The sequence below is a fragment of the Aspergillus fijiensis genome, assembly GCF_003184825.1.
Source record: "Aspergillus fijiensis CBS 313.89 unplaced genomic scaffold BO72scaffold_1, whole genome shotgun sequence".
Classification (NCBI taxonomy): Eukaryota; Fungi; Ascomycota; class Eurotiomycetes; order Eurotiales; family Aspergillaceae; genus Aspergillus; species Aspergillus fijiensis.
In genome coordinates, this window is record NW_024468977.1 from 854,002 (window position 1) to 872,629 (window position 18,628).

The 18,628-nt window shown below is 53.2% G+C and overlaps 5 protein-coding genes across 5 annotated transcripts; 3 read left to right on the forward strand and 2 right to left on the reverse strand.

Moving 5' to 3' along the window:
- Nucleotides 1-225: 225 nt before the first annotated feature.
- BO72DRAFT_366545 (sucrase/ferredoxin-like domain-containing protein) lies at nucleotides 226-1,430 on the forward strand (the record flags this gene model as incomplete). Its single annotated transcript, XM_040940794.1, has 2 exons — nucleotides 226-606; nucleotides 723-1,430. The coding sequence occupies 2 exons, from the start codon at nucleotides 226-228 to the stop codon at nucleotides 1,428-1,430; spliced, it is 1,089 nt and encodes a 362-aa protein (XP_040806781.1).
- A 1,130-nt stretch (nucleotides 1,431-2,560) lies between these two features.
- Nucleotides 2,561-5,239, reverse strand: BO72DRAFT_366287 (i-AAA protease YME1; the record flags this gene model as incomplete). The annotated part of the gene is made up of 5 exons (XM_040940780.1): nucleotides 2,561-2,968; nucleotides 3,025-4,763; nucleotides 4,827-4,941; nucleotides 5,008-5,142; nucleotides 5,210-5,239. The coding sequence occupies 5 exons, from the start codon at nucleotides 5,237-5,239 to the stop codon at nucleotides 2,561-2,563; spliced, it is 2,427 nt and encodes an 808-aa protein (XP_040806782.1).
- An 832-nt stretch (nucleotides 5,240-6,071) lies between these two features.
- BO72DRAFT_366497 (uncharacterized protein) lies at nucleotides 6,072-7,226 on the forward strand (the record flags this gene model as incomplete). Its single annotated transcript, XM_040940792.1, has 1 exon — nucleotides 6,072-7,226. One exon carries the CDS (start codon nucleotides 6,072-6,074, stop codon nucleotides 7,224-7,226), a length of 1,155 nt encoding a protein of 384 aa, XP_040806783.1.
- Nucleotides 7,227-8,703: 1,477 nt separating this feature from the next.
- On the forward strand, nucleotides 8,704-10,108 carry BO72DRAFT_454481 (mannose-1-phosphate guanyltransferase; the record flags this gene model as incomplete). The annotated part of the gene is made up of 5 exons (XM_040946187.1): nucleotides 8,704-8,710; nucleotides 8,789-8,832; nucleotides 8,942-9,088; nucleotides 9,150-10,026; nucleotides 10,089-10,108. 5 exons carry the CDS (start codon nucleotides 8,704-8,706, stop codon nucleotides 10,106-10,108), a joined length of 1,095 nt encoding a protein of 364 aa, XP_040806784.1.
- Nucleotides 10,109-10,898: 790 nt separating this feature from the next.
- On the reverse strand, nucleotides 10,899-12,481 carry BO72DRAFT_491261 (3-keto-steroid reductase; the record flags this gene model as incomplete). The annotated part of the gene is made up of 2 exons (XM_040948177.1): nucleotides 10,899-12,234; nucleotides 12,414-12,481. The coding sequence occupies 2 exons, from the start codon at nucleotides 12,479-12,481 to the stop codon at nucleotides 10,899-10,901; spliced, it is 1,404 nt and encodes a 467-aa protein (XP_040806785.1).
- Between the last annotated feature and the right edge of the window lie 6,147 nt (nucleotides 12,482-18,628).

Sequence of the window (18,628 nt, forward strand, 5' to 3'; positions counted from 1 at the left end):
TCTTCCGAGCAGCTCGGCTTATCGGGCCCAAGGCACGTGACGTCCACCAATCGGCGCATCGGCAAGCGAATCTTAGTCAATTATTCCATCATCAGTGTTTGTGGCTTGGCAGAGTGATTGATAAGATCTGACGTTTCCCCTCCTTCTTGATAGCTAGAATTTCTGTCCCGCGCAGCTTCCAAAACTCCTACCCTCCCCCGGTCCCTCCCACAAACACCCAAAACCATGCAATCATTCATCCAACGAGGCGCAGCCTTCTTCACGCCAAGTCGCTCGGCCACCCCGGCAGACAGTCCCAAAGCCAGCGACGAGAATGCCGCCGCCGCCGCCGAAGAAGAAGAAGTCCAGCCCGCCGAGACGCTATTCCCCAAGGTCGACCCAGCCATAGACGGCGAGGAGTGCCTGCACGACTGCGCCTCCTGCACAGTGAAGTACCCAGCCAAGTTCGACGTGGACCAGGAGGACAACATGTACGGGAACATCAGCGAGTGGGCGACGCACGTGCTCGTCGCGACGGGCAAGACGGACTGGGTGCGCGACGTGGCAGACGAGCCGGGGAGCGTGATGGAGGCTATCGAGAAGGGGGGGCTTGTTCCGAGCAATGGGGTGCGTCAGCCTCTTTTTTTCCTTCCCACTGACGCGAAACAAAGACTGCGTCTACTCCCCCGCACGCTTCGATGGACTATCGAACCCAACTAACTAATTTTCCCATCACGGACTAGAAACTCAAACTCTCCGCCTCCAACATGCCCGTCCCGGACGAATATCACTACCACGAACCGGGCCAGCAGCCCACCACCGTCCTCTGCCTGCCGAGCTTCACCCTCGTCGACCACGTCACGCCCGCCCTGGCGCCGGATCTGATCAAATACTTCGTCAGCCGCGGCCCGACCACCACCACCCCGCTGACGGGGACCGGCACCAGCACTACCGCCCCCGACCTCGAGGAGACAGATCTCTCGGCCCTGACCCCGCTCCGCGCCCGCCCCTGCCCCCACTCCGCCATCATCCTCCTCTGCTCGCACCGCACCCGCGACGCCCGCTGCGGCCAGTCCGCCCCGCTCCTGCGCAAGGAGTTCGAGCGCCACCTGCGCCACCTGAATCTGTACCGCGACCTGGACGACGAGCGGCCCGGCGGCGTGGGCATCTACTTCATCAACCACGTCGGCGGGCACAAGTACGCCGCCAATGTGATTGTCTATCGGCGCAGGGAGTCGGGGTGGAACGGATCTTCTGCTGGCACTGGCGCACCCGGTGCCACTGCCGACGCGGCAGCCGAAGGCGCAGCCCAGGGGATCTGGCTGGCCCGAGTGAAGCCGCAGGACTGCGAGAATATCATCCGGTACACCGTGTTGCAGGGGAAGGTGGTCAAGCCGGCGGAGCAGTTGCGGGGCGGGTTTGATCGGGGGACGGGGAGGACGAGTTGGTAGTTTTGTCTTGCCATTGCCCTTTTATGCGGGGAAGGAGGGTCGTTGTTTACTTTCTTGTTGTTTTGGTGTGGGGTTATGAGGGTCGGTTTTGTGGAATGGTTGGGTTGCATATATACATACATACTTGATACACATTTTCATATCTATATGGATCTGGATCTTGAATGTGGGATCTGGGTACAGGTAGAGAGGGTTGGTGGGGTTAGCAAAGGGGGGAAGGGAATGGATGGGATTGGAATATTGAAGATGGAAGTGTAGATGTACAGATGGTCATTCCGGTAGATCCATATGGGCGTATGCCAGGGGACAACAGATAGGGCGAGATGGTTGAGGGGATTGCGCTGAGCACCTTACCAGTGTTCTGAAATTGGTCAGAATGCACGACACTACTACTGCCGATGAAGATTTCAACCCCAAGGCTGAGTTCTTTCTTCGCCGCTGATGTCCAAGTCTCATCTCCTAAAAGAATGGACCGCATGACCGCAGCTGTGAGACTAGCTTACCAACCTATATCCTACAAATTGATACACCCCCGCACCCGAACTTAACCCAGCAACAGCGACAATTCTCATCTTTCCTCTTTTCGGTACATCCAAAGTAGCAGGGCTATGCTTAAATGTGTATTGCTAGTGATCTGCTCTACAAACATCTCGCTTTGCGTGTTCGGTACTCATGCAAATTTTGATACATGTATGTACATATGTTACGCACAAAAAGGTTCCATGGTAACCCCCTTGGGGCCAGATGACGCCCTATACCATCATCTGTCGTAAGAAACACCGCCCTCAAGCTTGCTACATACATGTTAACATCGGATAGACCGATTCACTCATGAAAGAAGGGGTAGCAGAAATCAAATATACCCAAGTCTGGAAAACAATACAAGATAAGAACAAAGTAGAACCGGAATGGGATGCAGAGCAAAAGAAATCTGGGTAAAATGGCGGTGACATCAATCGATCATGTTCCGTGGTAGATCGAATTCGGGAATGTAGTGAAGATGATGGTGCAAAGGCTATCGGGCTCTGCTGATAAGCCTCCACAACGATAAGGTTCAAAGGGGAGAGAGGAGAGGACATAGGTCGAAGGTCAAGGTCAAAAAAAAAAAGTCAGGAATAGCGGCTCGCGCTTCATTCGTTGGCGGAATTCGTGGCTACTGGGGGTATGTCCTCGGGGTTCGGCGAGGGCAACTTGGCAGCCCGCAAAACCTCGGGCAACTTGATGGGAGCGGCCGGCGCTGTTTCCAGCTTGTCGAGCTTCTCCCCCCGCAGAACCTTCTCCATCTCTTCCTTGGTCAGGGTCTCGTACTTGATCAGAGCCTGGGTCAGCAGTTCGAGCTCCTTGTGCTTCTCGGTCAGAATGTTGGTGGCGCGAACGCGAGCCTCCTCGACGATGCGTCGAACCTCGGCTTCGATTTCTTGTTTCGTTTCCGAGGACAGGCTGCTGTAGTTGGACATCAAGTCGACATTTCCAAGTTTCTTGGAGTACCCAAATTGAGTGACGAGAGCAAAAGCGGTTTTGGTGGCTGCTTCAATATCCTGCAACTTGTCAGCAAAGACTCCCTCCATGAAGAAAGGTAGAAGGTCAAACTTACAGCCGAGATACCACTGGTGACCTTATCAGGGCCAAAGATGAGCTCCTCCGCAGCTTTGCCACCCATGGCGACATCAATATCCGACAGATACTGGGTGTAATCCTTGGAAACCATGTCCATCTCAGGCAGGAAATGTGTGATACCCAACGCCATTCCGCGGGGCACGATAGTGATCTTATAGAGCGGCATGGAGGATTTCGAGAAGTAAGCAACGAGAGCGTGGCCGGCCTCGTGGTAAGCAGTCAGAAGCTTGTCCTTATCCTGGATCACCCGGCTGCGAGCCTCCGCGCCCATTATGATCTTGTCCTTGGCATAGTCGAAATCCTTGGGTCCGACCTTGGTCTTCTTGTTCCTGCTGGCATAAATAGCGGCCTGGTTGACAAGATTCTCAAGGTCAGCACCCGAGAACCCAGAAGTGCCACGAGCAATGACCTCCACATCAACATCAGTGCCGATTTGCACGCTCTTCATGTGGTGGTTCAGAATCTCCATACGACCGCGAACGTCTGGAAGACCGACAACTACCTTCCGATCAAAACGACCAGGGCGCGTGAGGGCCTTATCAAGCAGCTGAGGATAGTTGGTCGCTGCGATGATGATGACTCCGCTGCTCTGACTGAATCCATCGAGCTCGGTAAGCAGCTGATTCAGAGTCTGCTTCACATACGCGGCATCCCTTTCGTTTCTCTTTGCACCAATGGCGTCCAACTCGTCGATAAAAATAATGGCAGGGGATTTGCTGCGGGCTTGAGTGAACAGATCCCGAACACGCTTGGCGCCGACACCAACGTAGACTTCGTCGAATTCCGACCCAGACATGAAGAAGAAAGGAACACCGGCTTCACCTGCCACAGCACGCGCGAGTAGAGTCTTGCCAGTACCAGGGGGACCGACCAGAAGGACACCCTTCGGCAATTTGCCACCGAGCGAGGAAAACCGTTCGGGATTGATCAAGAATTCAACAAGTTCCTGCAACTCGTCCTTGGCCTCGTCGCATCCATGAACGTCGCTGAAGCGCACGGTCTGGTGTTCGGGTTGAGCTTCGTTGTTCTGCGGGCCCTTGACGTTTCGCAAAACACCAGAGGTCTCAAGGACGACAGCGAGAATCACCCAAGACAGGTATGCGATGAACGCCATCGTGATAAAGAATCTCACCCAGCGGAAAATAGTGCTTCCCCTTGACTCTTCGACCACGACGTACAGAGGAGCTTCTTTAGCTCCAGTGCCGGTTTGGCCGGGTGCCGCGTGTACTTTGCCATGAATACCTTTAGCACCAACGGCCTGACCAATAGCTTGTATTTGCTCGGGCTTAAGTTGATGAAGCAGGTCAGGATTGGACTGTTGGTTGGCGCCTAAGAAAGATGTTGAGCCATCTATCCCATTGACCCGTTGCAAAGCCTTGTGATAGATCGCCTCAGTGGCCGCGTTACTAGCAAAGTACCCGGATCTGTACCGTTCAAGGATAATGGCTGGATGGTTCGCGCGCAGAAGAGCCTGGTAGAAGGCATTTTGAGCGTTCGCGCTACTGGGGTTGTTGTTCGCGGTTTTCTCCCTCTGCGCTAGTAAGGCCTGAGACGGACCCCCAAAGAGGTACCGCTGTTGTTGGAGACGTGAGAGTCCATGTAGGTGCGGGGCGTGGCGGATGCGGTTCGGATTTGCGGTCAGCGTGGAGAAAAGACGAGAGGCGGGTGTGGCAAGACGACGGCTAGTGGCCGATGGCGGAGCCCAAAGAGTGGTCGCTAGAAAATGAAAGTGAAGTTAGTCTGTGGCTGAGAATGCGATATGAATTTGTGGCGATTTACCAGCGAACAGGGAGCGAGTCATTCCAGATGCCGCCGGCTTGTACATGACAGCCGATCTAAGAGCCTCGGAGGATACTGTGGTCAGACATTCGGGGAGCGCAATTTGGCGAGTTTCCTGGGGAGGATATCTATGAGTACGCAATTTCTCAGACGCCCGCGATGGATGGATATAAGGACATACAATCGAACTGGTTTCGTGGCCGGTACGTTTCAGCTGAGGGGCGGAGGCGGAGGCGGAGTGCTCGATCAGTTTCCAGGGCGCATTCAGTATTTTGGACAGAGAAGGCCAAGCATCCGATGTCACTGCCGCCAGATTCTATACCAAGAAGGCGCCATTAGCAAAGGAGTCGGCATGTTGAACTGAGGGAATGAATGGTTCATACCGGCATAGGGAACGGGACTTGGAAGGCCATGGGCTATAGGATGGCGGCACTTGGCCGCTGATTCCGGAGATTACCCTTCAACAGAAAAGTGGGAAAGAAGAGTGATATGAGAGCCTATTCAATGTTCAACAAAGGCAAAAGCCATCTCCTATCACTTCAAGACAGTGAATCGATGGGCGAAGATGGAAGCCGGGAATGATGATGTCGGGCCAGTCTGATATTCGGCGGGCGGCGAAAGTCGTCTGCCGAAGTTGCCACTGCGACTTCAATGGAGTTCCGTAGTCTCGTCTCCCATCCACGTGATACCCGCCTCGAGTATGAGGAATATGAATAGATTGGGTTTCGCAGTACATCATGTCTCGTTCTGGCATGGAGATGTCATTAATGTGGGTATGCTAGGAATTTATGCTGATACGTACCTAGTACGCTGTTCGAATATCCCTATCGACCAGTCAACAACTAGCTCAATCGGCACTTCTCGCAATGATATCTTGAGCCTGGAGTTACGGTACTGTATTTGAAGTACCGTACAGCCGACGATGCTACTTGTCTGCAATCCGTGGTTCAGCTTCGACACAGCGACGCGAGGTCTGCAGCAGCCTCTTCTCGTTCATCTCCAGAGCCTCATTCGTGTACTTTGCTATATAACTGGGTCTATGGTCAGGGCTATCGATCCATAGCCCGCCACTAACCGCCTAATCTCGGTGCGTCCGATCTCCTAAAGCCGAGTATTGGCACACTATATACCAAAGTCATTACATCTCTCCGTGCTCTACAGCGGCATTATTCTCCAAGGCGTGGCAGATCAATCGTATTGCTTCAACAAGCCTCATGGCCGCTTCTGTACATATCAGCCAAGGCGATGTCCAAGAAACTCATCTTCCTAATGGGTGCACCCACGTCGAGAAACCTTCAGTGGGATGAAGAGCAATTGCTTACAGAGCCCATCTTTCCCTTTAAGAAATCAAATCTGGATGACGAAGAGCCATGGCGCCTGACAGATGCTTACCCTGTCAAGTGGAGGCTCTTGCAAGACCTGCGGACATCTCAGTTGCTACAAGGGACGTTCGACACGGGCTCCCAGGAAAGGGCCTGCTTCTTAGCAACCCGCGACCTCGCAGTCTCTGGCGGGATTTCGGCCAATGAACCAGAGGGTTCAGTACTCTCACGGTTCTACGAGCACTCCTTCACCGTGCATGAGGTTTCCGAGATTTCGGCGACCGGGGTTCGCTCTGAGAACTCTTTCCAAGGCAGCGGCATCTGGGCCGATAGTACCGGGAGTTCGATCGCAACAGTGAGCGAGAAAGAAGCGCCGAGCCCAGGGATTCTAGGCCAAACATCTGTCACCGACCTCCAGGCCATCCCTACGGCAGCATACTTGACGTCGATCGTGCCGCAGACCGTGACTGTGAATCTAGTCGTGTCAATCATCACCATCAACCGTCCACGCCGCATTGTGACACGGCAATGGAAGAAAGAACTGGACTTGGTCGAGGTTGTAGTGGGCGATGACACGCGAAGCGGATTTGGAGTAACCTTCTGGCTTCCTCCTGCGGACCAGGCACATGCGGCCGGTGATCGCAAACCTATCGAGGACGAACTTGGAAGGTCGCTGGCTACGCTGCGGCCTCGAGACATTGTTCTGATGCGCACGGTAGGACTGAGTTCCTTCCGCGAACGGGTATACGGGCAGAGCCTGCGGAAGGGAGTCACTAGAGTTGACCTTCTGCATCGACAGCGGGTCGACGCAAACGATGCAGGCGGTGTCTACAGCACCAAGAGGCTACAAGAATTCCAACGGCGGCAGCAGCAGCAGCAGCAGCAGCAGGGTCCTGCAGCCAAGAAGGAAGAGGATCTGCTGGTCGAGAAAGTCAGCAAGGTGCGCGAGTGGATCAGACGATTTGCGCCGGATGCGGTAGGCGGTGACCGTGGTAAGGGGCCCCTAACACGTGGGCTGGCTGGAAAAGCTACCACCACAAATAACGCACTGCCTCCGGATACGCAAGAGTATATTTAGAACATCAACCACAGTCTAGTAGGTAAGGGCATAGAGAGCTGAGAATTGCTCTTTCACTATTGCGCTTCGGACCATGCACATGATCGGAGTGGCTGGTAACACGAACCGGGGAGAAGGCGGACAAAGCAGGAAGTCCATTGTCTGTCCTCAAACGCGATCATACATGGACGATCAGAAGATCCTGAAGCCTAGGAGTTGCTACCGGGGCCGTTTGGGAGTTTTTCTTGGGGAGGGGGGCGCAATGATTATGCCTCCTGCATACACTAATTGCTTCACTGCAACACTTGAGTAACAAGCTCAGCGCGGCTCTACAACAACCAGGTCTTGATGGCGAGCAAATGGGGGAATGCAACCCGAGGAGGGTTGAGCAGCATCCACATGCCGAGATGGTGAGGTGAACACAAGCGGCTGGGGATTATGACGAATTGTGCTGTAGATCATGCTAATGACCTTTTCAAGTGACCTCTTTGTGTAGTGGTAACTGCATGAGAGTATGATATAATATCAGCACATGAAAGAACAAACCCGGCTATCGCTATCGCTTATGGCCCTTTCCATTATTGCAACGCGTAATAACTAAGGATGGGAAGATCCAGGGGCAATTGAATAATGAAATGATTGCCCCACGAAGCACCTGATCCGGCCGCGACTAGTCCAGGAGTAATATCCGTACTTACCTAGTAGTATGGCTCTAGACCTGAAACCATACGCTGCCGGTACGGAACTGGTTTTAAATGGGGTGGCGTTGCCGCAAACGTGCGTTGCGGCCTGCCTTTGTGGTGGTTGAAACGCCAGCCAGCCAGTGGTCCGTTCGGTGCCTGGATCAGTGGACACTGGACACTACCTTACGTTGTAGTTAGCAGTGAGTTAGCATAAGGCTGCCCACACTTTATACTATTAAGGGGATGCACCGGGGGTGCATCGGGGGCCCTTCTCTGGCTGGCCCTTTAGCCCTTTAACTTAGCCCTCCGGCCCTCCCTCTAGTCTTCCATACATCTCCATACAATCTTCATACAATATCCATACATACGCTTCCGTTACAGCCCCCTCCTACCCCCCCAAATCCACCCATCCACCCCCCATCAAGTCAAGTCGTAAAGTCACAATAGCCAGGTGTTCTCCTCTTCTCTCTCCGTCTTCTGTCTCTCTTGCGCTTTCTCTTATAACTCAATTTCCTCTCCTTTTCCACCTTCTTCCCCCTCCCCCTCCCCCCCCGTCCATTCATTCTCTTCTCCATTCTGTTCTATTTCAATCTTATCACTCTTCCCCTGTCCATCTCGGATTGCTGGGTCTTACTTTGAACCAAACCTCGAAACATTTCCATTAGCCTTCTCTTTCCCCCGTGTGGGTTTCACATCTAATCTTTTGTACCTCGCCCATACTATTCTGCTCCGGTCACTCGTTTGGAGCAAGTCCCCCTCCGAACAACCCCCTCTACCCCCTTTCGCTCTAATACCAATTACACACTACCACAATCATGAAGGGTATGTACAGGTCTATAGATCTATGATCTATTCACGGCCATCAAGCGACTGCTTTATCTGACGAGTCACATTTTATAGCTCTTATTCTGGTCGGAGGTTTCGGTACCCGCCTGCGTCCTTTGGTGAGTAGCTCCCGCTCTGCCCTCCCCGCTGACGATCGTGACGTCCCAACATACCGATGCAGTCGGAATTTCTCGAAGATGCGCTTGCTGATCTCCGGCTCCTCCCTAGACCTTGACGCTTCCTAAGCCTTTGGTGGAATTCGCCAATCGGCCCATGATCCTGCACCAGGTGGAAAGCTTGGCTGCGGCAGGTGTCACGGACATTGTCCTGGCTGTCAACTACCGCCCCGATGTCATGGTCGCTGCCCTCAAAAAAGTATGATAATCCTTCACCACTCGAATCAAACGATAAACTCACACAAGTTCTCTTTACACAGTACGAGGAACAATATAACGTCAGAATCGAATTCTCCGTCGAATCCGAACCCCTCGGCACGGCCGGCCCCCTGAAGCTGGCAGAGAAGATCTTGGGCAAGGACGACTCTCCCTTCTTCGTCCTGAACTCGGACATCATCTGCGACTATCCCTTCAAGGAGCTTGCTGAGTTCCACAAGAGCCATGGCAACGAGGGCACCATTGTTGTCACCAAGGTTGACGAGCCCTCCAAGTACGGCGTCGTCGTTCACAAGCCCAACCACCCCAGTCGGATCGATCGGTTCGTCGAGAAGCCCGTCGAGTTCGTCGGCAACCGCATCAACGCGGGTATCTACATCCTGAACCCCAGCGTGCTGAACCGCATCGAGCTCCGCCCCACCTCCATCGAACAAGAGACATTCCCCGCCATTGTGAAGGATGGCCAGCTGCACTCCTTTGACTTGGAGGGCTTCTGGATGGATGTTGGTCAGCCTAAGGACTTCCTTAGCGGAACCTGCCTCTACCTGACTTCCCTGGCGAAGCGCAACTCCAAACTGCTTGCTCCCAACAGTGAGCCCTACGTGTACGGCGGCAACGTCATGGTCGACCCTTCCGCCAAGATCGGCAAGAACTGCCGCATTGGCCCCAATGTAGTTATTGGCCCCAACGTTGTGATCGGTGACGGTGTCCGCTTGCAGCGTTGTGTTCTCATGGAGAACAGCAAGGTCAAGGACCACGCCTGGGTCAAGTCGACCATCGTAGGATGGAACAGCTCCGTTGGTCGCTGGGCTCGTTTGGAAAATGTCACCGTGCTTGGTGACGATGTCACCATTGCTGATGAAGTCTACGTGAACGGTGGCTCGATCCTGCCTCACAAGAGCATCAAGCAGAACATCGATGGTAAGCCTCAGCACAATTCACAAGGCCCAGTTCCCTGTTCACTAACAAATCATTCCCTTTAGTTCCTGCGATCATCATGTAAAACCTCCTCTTCACGCCGCCACGCCCCTTTTACACACCTCTATAAAATTCGCCCATCTCCCGAAAATGCTCAGATGCATAGAAATTTGAGTCGCAAACCTCTTTTTCACCGCTAGCTCTGCTCGACGACCTGGCTTTTCCCATCTGGATACAATTGCTTTCCCGACTCCCCTGAACAATCTCCCTTCTTGCGCTTTACTCCTTTTGTCTTGTGCTTGATTGACCGACTTTCGCATGCTAGAGGCCTTGATGGTGGAAGCGTGTCTTGACTCGGGTCTGTTCTTCTGTAAAACCTACTAATCTCATTTTTCTGCGGTCTCCGACCAGCACTTTGACCCGATCTGGTTACTTCTTACGTCCAATTCCCGCTTTTTCTCATTTTTGACTTCTTTTTGTCGACGATGCAGCTGCTTTCAGCCTGTCGTTCTTCTTTAGTCGTCTCTCCGCCTTCTTCCGTTCAACTTCGTTGTTGTTCTGCTTTTCTCGAAGGGGAGAGGGGGTGAGCACATGGACTAATACTCTTATCTGATTTTAATGACGTATGTGGACATGGGTTGTTTCAAGGAATGTAAATACGGGGAGGCAAGAATCCAGAAAACAGAAAAGAAACGAAAAGAAAAAAGAAATGCGTTTGCTCAATGCTACTGTAGTCGTTAAGACTTGATTTCCATTATCGTAGATTATGTTATTTGATAAGAACCTATACATTAGTAGGAATACACCAATATCGAAAGCATGATTTGTTACAGGATGAACCTCTCCTCCTTTCCCAGTGGAGTGGAATGTGTTCATCATCGCTCAGCGGCGGCAGCCTCCTTGCCCTTGCTTTGGAGTGCGAGCTGCTCCTCCTCGCGGTCAAGGATCCCCTCCCACTGCACGCGCAGCTCCTCCATGCGCCGCCAGCACTGGCGGCCCAGCTCCTCGAAGGCGACCCGCTCCTCGGCCGTGAGGTCGCGCGCCCCGCGCTTGCGGCGCCGCAGCCGGTCCGCGGCGACGACGGCGGGCCCGACGACGCCCCCGTGGCCCCAGCCGTCCACCTCGGTCGAGATGGCCGCGTCGCGGCCGCGGCGGTCGCACGAGGACCCCCACTTGACGCGGCCGCCGCCGGGGTGCGCGCGGTAGGGCGCCTCAGCGGCGTCCAGTTCCGCCTGGCCGCCCAGCGCCAGCCACACGGGCGCGCACGCCCCCAGGTACGTCCACATCGTGTGCCACGGGGAGCCCAGCAGGCGCGCCAGCCAGAAGGAGATCAGCATCGCGTAGATAAGCGGCAGCGGCAGCGGGAGGATCGCTGTGCCGCAGATGCCGGGGTGGGCGAGGTAGGTGTTTGGTTTGGTGGCCGCGGCCTCGGTTTCCAGGGTAGGAGGGGGGTTGTTTGCGTCTGTGGAGGATGTGTTTGAGGGCGTGGTGGAGCAGAACGACTCGTTCCAGGGGCTTGTGGACGGTAGATCGGCGGTCAGGGCTAGGATGTCGGTCAGAGCTTTGGAGGATTCGTAGGGGGCCGCGGTGCGGAGGCCCTGCAGGTCGTCGATGGAGAAGTGTCGGAGGGTGGCTTCGATGCTGGAGACCCAGATGATGCGACTGCTGCTGCTGCTGCTAGAGGCTCGACGGAGTAGAGGCATCAGATTGTGCGCGAGCATGTAGTGGCCGAAGACGTTGGCGCAGAAGACGTTGCCCAGGCGGGGTTCCTGGTCCCGCTGGGTGGTGGTCTGCGGCGCCGTGAGCAGGCCGACGGGGGCGATCTTGTACCCCGGCCAGGAGACGGTGTGCACGAGATCCGTCAGCACCCCCCAGACGGCCTGCGGCCAGTTGAGACCCGTCCAGCCGCCGATGCCGGCGTTGAGGATCACGGCGTCCAGCTTGGGAAGGGTGCGCGTGAGGCGCCGGGCGCAGGCGCGCGTCGACGGTAGGCTGGAGAGGTCGACGGTTTCCGGGATGAAGGTGATGCGGGCCCGATGCTCGGGGGTTTGTGTTGTCGTGCTCTGCAGGTGCTGCTCGAGACGCTGCTGGGTCTCAGTGCCCTTCTTCGTGCTGCGCGTGGTGAAGACCACCGCTAGGCTGCGGTGGTTGTTGGCGGGGGACTTGAGGAAGTCGTCGACGAGGCGGCAACATATTGAGAAACCGAGGCCACTGGTTTTGTGAGGGAGAGGTTATCAATGTTAGTGAGAGGGTCAATTGGAGTGCTGCTTTGTGGTGTTCTCGTCGTGTCGTGCTCTTCTGCTGCCGACGTTTGTGTTTGGTTGTGGGCGCGGCGGGATAAGGGGCCAGGGAAGCTTAGGAGCTATGCGATTGGGCGGAGCTGAGCTTACCTGTTTGTTCCCGTCACTAGGATTATCGATTTGTCCTCCAGATCTTCCTCGTGGGTGTGATTGGCCATGATGACAGCTTATTTCGTTCGATGGAACACCGAATCCTCACCCTCGGGCCTTTGGGACGGAGAGGAACGACGAGGTCCGACCATGTTTGTTTGGCCCGCATGATTTCCGCGCGGGCGGCCTGGCCGATAAGCTCCTTGCTTAGGTAAGTGCGTCTTATCGCAGGTGATCATGTGATATGTGACAGTAGCTCAACAGTCGTGGATGCCTCAGGTGTAAATTTCTATAGACGTGCAGTCTCTACAACAATACTGGAAGTTCCATTGACCTCGGCCAAGGGGCACTACCTTGGGAGCCGGCAAATTGTCTCAGTATCATGATGTAAGGTTGATGAGAGTGACATTCTGTATCAGATTGAGCTTACTCTTGTCCGTCCAAGCAAGGACGTCCCACCTGCATTTACTGGAACCTGAGATCCCGAGCCAGAACTCTCACTCCTGATTTCGCCCAGTTAGGCACTGAAATCACCGCCCGCTCGAGAGAGTTCAGGATTGCAGGTGGAAATTCTGCTGACAGAATCACCAAGCGATGCATGGTGTCGTGGGGTATACTCTCACCAAGAGAAGACAAGGAGTCACACCATAGAAACAACAACAACAACAACAACAACAACACGGCACCCCAGCGATAACTTACCAGGCGGTAAGCTTCGATTTACTGGCAATCCAACTCCCTTTGGCCGCTGGGTTAATAAGGATGATCAATATGATTGAGGGGATAAACCGATCTAGTCGGGGGCTGGGTCGTATTCTTCCTTTTGAGGATGGCCAAAGCGCCCGCTAACTTCAAACTGCATGCGACGATATGGAGCCGCGCGCGATGGCATGGCATGGCAACGCCATGACCATGAGGCTATTATGACCGACTGACTCCGTCGTCTCTCTCTCTTGACAGTTGATCTGTCAGCATGAAGGATTCTCCTCATGCGAGAATCACCAAAGGCGGAGAAACGCAATAAAGTATAACTAACGAATCCCGACGGGCGGTTCCCCCCCAATCCCCCCCTCCAAGCAGGGAGTTGGGCGGCAGCATCATCCTTTCGAGAAGTTAAAATGTTGAACCATGAGATGAGATGAGAGACAGTTGGTCTTACTTACTTCCTTCAGTTCCTTTTTTGGGTCGAAATCGATGGCCGATGGTCGATTCCTGGACCTGGACGAGCCGTTGAGGCACGGCTATAGTCGGCCCCTGGACTGACTCTGGAAGGCTGGCCTCTCCTTAGTCCTCGTCGCATATGATCTCTCAGACCGCGGGACGCTTAAGGTTCATCGTCTGGGTGAAAAGGATGCATAGAAAGAGTGAAGAATCTCTCCGTTGGCTGGAGAGCAGGTGACAGGAGGCTCAACTGGAAAATTGGGAGCACAGTCCCCCTGGTCGCTGGCAGCTTATACCTGAGTTTCGGCAGCTAGGATTACGCAACCGATCACCAGGTGATTTAGTTGATGGGATGCTGATAAATGAAAATTGATTGTTGATGTACGTCATAGACCAGATTAAAAGAGACTCGAATCTGCAGCTTTCCATCGTTTCTCTTTGATCTAAATGAGGCCATGTAACTGTATCGTACCTATGGAATTAGCGAAATGAAGGAGGTGACCATAACTTGGAAGTTACGTTAGCGAGTGGTATACCGTAGGGAGTAGTATGAGTATGAGTATGAGTAGTGCGGGTGACTCTCAATGGTCGGCCCGGCCGGGTGGGAACGAAACCCAGACAGGAGTTTGAAGTAAAACACAGCCACTGCCACTCGGCGTACGTTGGAGACTTAGAGTTCATCAAAAAGATCAATCAGATCGTGACACTCCTTAGAGACTCGAGTCACTCAACAATTTTATTTCTTTACCAGCATCATCTGCTAATCTGACCGGCTGGGCTCGCGATAACGGCAAATACCAAACAAGGAAGGAGTCTTTTGAACTGGGTAGGTAATGTTAAGTGTACTATAGTTACTACTGAGTACTAACTTATCTACTACTGCTACTGCTACTGCTGCCTTCTGAATCTATTCATTGTAAGCGAGCCGACGTAGTCGCTCCAATCGACGATTTGCCTGTGATCTCCTTCATCCTCATCCACCCATCCATCCACGGCGATATCCGCAATCACCTATTCCAGACTGTATAGGGACCCGCGCCTGCAAGGGGTGGGGGGGAGGCTGCTCACCAAAAAAAAAAAAGAAAAGAAAAGAAAAAAGAAAAAAAGACAAAAGATCCTCCCATCCTTCAGTCGCTTTCTTGCCCCCCTCCCACCCCACGCCTTATCCGGGGTCTGCTAAGAGTCGCAAACGCCGAACGGGAGCGGTCTTTGAGGAGGCACGGATGAGATTTGAATATCGCAGACAATTCCTACCGAGCGAAAACGGCTCCGTGTGATTGACGGAGACTCACCGACACTTCAGATTGATTCCCGATCACGACCAGCATGATGACCCTCCCCCCCCCCGAAGTTCCACGACGATGCTAGATCACCGGTGAACCTCCTAAGTTATGCCCCTTAGTCCCTTGGTGATTTGCCGTGGCGCTGCTGGTGGGAACGGCCAAAAGAGAACAAAAAAAAGGTTCTGGATGGTCAATCAGAAGCCAATCACACCTCCAAAACGCGCTCTTGGCCGCCATAAGGCTACTAGCTAGCTAGCCAGCTACTCCTAGGCATTTGCCAACTATCCCATGTTTTATGCATTGGTAGATTAATCGAGATCACAGTTGCTTCTCATTCGCTCGATTGCGGTCGCCATTCGAGATCGCAAATACCGTGGACGTTCCAGTTTGCTCTTTTAATTTCCCTTCTTCCCTGAGCCCGCCGGGCCGAGAGAAGCCGTTTGGTCCAAGATTGAAGCACAACGGTGCGTGGCCACACCGGCACAGTGTACTGTACTCGAGTAGCTCGCATCGACAGGGCGTTTCATCCAACATGCAAATCGGAGATTTATCCTGAATACTAGCCATTAGGGGCTATCACTCGTCCGATGCGCGCCACACGCATGTACTGCATGTCTAGCATCATCCGAAAGGCGACCGCGGCTGCTCAGTCTAACGCGGCTTCGGATCCTGTGCAGGTTGACACCAAATGCGAATCAATAGTCTTGAGTCCTCAGGTCTTGAGGTCTTGCAGTCTTGTCCCTCGGGTCAGTAAGCCACCGATGGATGGGGACGAAAGCGGAGATAAGTCATGCATCTTTCTTCCACTACATAGGTAGTTACTCATACATGCATACATGCCTCCATTCGAGGGCAGGAGACCCAGATTTGTCTTGGGAGCTGCATTAGTATTCGACGATTAAGGCATCGATATTCGACCCGAGGCAGGCGAGCGAGATAACCTCGCTATACTATGGGCTGGAATTTGGTTCCGAGGAGCGGCCAGAACCACCTTTGCTGGAGACTGCTGCGAGTCATACGCACCTGTCCAATAGACCATAAATGACATGTGTGGAATAGCTACTATTCAGGCAGTAGGTAGAAAGTATGCGTAGTGGGGACACCATGATGGGTGGAGTTTGTATGGCTCGTCTCCCTCTGGGAAAAGAGTAGACTATGCGGAAGATACGGATACTGTAGCCTGGAATCCAGAGAGCTAACAACATCATGAGACGCATACCATTTCGACGCCTTGGCTTGAATTGGGGCTGATGGGCAGCAATGCAAAGCAGAGAAACCGGTCAGCATTTTTTCGCCTAGCCTCAGGCCAAAAGCCACTCTCCTCAGCTTTCTCCCAAATCGATTGCACCTTTGCTGTTTTCATCCACGACTGGCCACCCCGGCCATCTCCTCATCTCCCCATTTTACTTTTCTTGTCACATGGGTGGTGGTTTTTCTCGCTATTTTTTTCTTCTCCAACAGCAATAGTCTCAATTGTCTTTCGCCCATCGCGCACCAGAGTAAAAAAAAAAAGGAAGCTTTCCGGGAAATGCGGGGTATTGATTGACCCGTCACGCATTGAAAGCCCATCTAACCAATGAATACTGGCATGTGCTGATGACAATTGAGGAAGTTTCAAGGCAGATGGACTCCCATTTGAACTGGAGAGCGCATGAAAAAAATGCATCTCAGCCAGTCAGTCTACCAAGCTTAGGTAGACCAATTCTTAAATAGTATGTGCATAGTACCATATAGCTAGGAACCTCAGTATCGGTTATCATCAGTTTATCCATGGTTGAGGTATTACCAGTAAAGTTGTGCATAAATCCCCCTACACCCCTCTCTGTCAATCTAAACCCCGGCTGAAGAGCCAACCAATAAGCGATGCTGTTTGAGGTTGAGGCCCTGGTAAGCAAATAAGAAGTTATCTCCGGAGAAGAGGGAGGGGGGGGGGATGCAGTGGGATGGATGTCCCCTGGCCAGCCTAACCAGTAACCACTAGTCGCTACCTAGGTAGTCTATTTTTGTAATCCAATTTTCCTCTCAGTCACGGTCTCACCCGCTTCCAATAACTTCTCGGCCATACGACGACGAGGCTGGGATCCAGGATCATATCTCAGCGACGACTCACCTGCTAACTAGTCCGAACAAGTTTGCACAACCATGAAAATTACTGGAGTGGGGTTAGTGTCATTTACCCGCTCTCCCGCCCACCGCCGTTATTCGGTCCTGCATCGCAACCCTCTCTTCATTTTGAACCTCCCAATTCCCTGATCGGGACTAGTAACAATCACGAATCTTACTGGGCAATTCGACACCAACTCACTCCTCCTTCTCCTCCCCCCCCCCCTCTCTCCATGTTGACTTCGGCTAACTCATGCATCTGGAGGGGCGGCAGGGATGGGAAGGTAACAGTACCTTACCTATCTTCGCCTCGCGGGATTAACCTGCAATTTCCGAAGGGGACGGACAGCTCCCGAAAGAGACAAGAGGGCGGTAGCAGCACGCAGATAGTGGTAGGTAAGAAAACACACACACGCACACACACACACACATGATGACTACGCCTGCGACGGGTAAAGAGCACAACACAGGGTAGACTGGGAACCAGCGACCTGGTACCTGGGTTTTGGTGCCGGAAGCGCTTACGACCTGCCAGCAGTGACTAGCTACTAGGTTAACCACTAATTGATAAGTGACTACCTAGTTCACTGCTAAGTATACCTTGAGCTGTCAGCTGAACGACGTCATTGTTTCTTTCCCCCCTTGGACATAACACGTCAGGAGTTATGTGTACAGTTCCTAGTAGCTATTGACTGGTGAGTCTGTCCGAAGTAGCTGTAGTCAAAACCTACGCCCCTGTTGTCGACAATCCGTCTCTTTCTCGCCCATCGACCGAACCATGCTACAGCTGTTCTGCAATCCCTGCCGTCCAGATAGACAGTAGCCAGCTACGCTACGCCTTCCCCCTCTTTGTCGTGCCATCCGGGTGAGATGCGTATGAAACCGCCGCCCTTGCTGACAGACGACAGGAATAACGCAGAATTCGAACCATCAACCTGTCATATCCCAAAGGGGAGGGAAACTTCCCTTCAGGTTCCCATAATCTACTCGTATTTTTAAATTCTGCTTGCTTCCCGTACCGCTCTTGTGTTGTTCTAAGCTCACCTCGTCTACCTAGTCTGATCTATACTGACTGCTTTGCACCATTGCAGAGCATACTATGTAGAATCACCATGTTTGTTCCGCTGCTATCGTTGCTCCCCTCCTTATCTCGGGAAAGATGGATATAGGTGAAATAAGGTTAGGCGCAAAAAAAAAAAGAAAATCGCCAAGAATGGTGTCTACCTACCTTACCTACTGCCCCCACCCCCCACCCCCCACCCTCTTTCCCTAACCATCTCGTAGGAATAATATCCCAGCAGACCAAACGACTTAAAACCAGAGGTAGTCAGCCTCACCAAGTTAGCTTCGAACGGTCTATCTGCTGCAGCTATTAGTAAAACGTACTGTACCGGGTAACTAACTAACTTATGTTTGAGACAATTTTTACGTTCCCGTGTGAGCTTTCACCTCCCACCAGAAGATCGGCAGACCCGGCGTCACCGTGGCCTGCAGCGGGCGTGCATGGAGTTCCGCGCTTCTTATTGACGGGATGCTCTCAGTAAGGTTTGGCGGAGAAGGAGGAGAGGAGGGGAGGGGAGAGACAGAGCTGCCACACTGCATGCACTGTAACTGTGGCACTCGGGGCTGGATAACCCTATGTCAAGGAAGGAGATGGGCCGGGGGGGG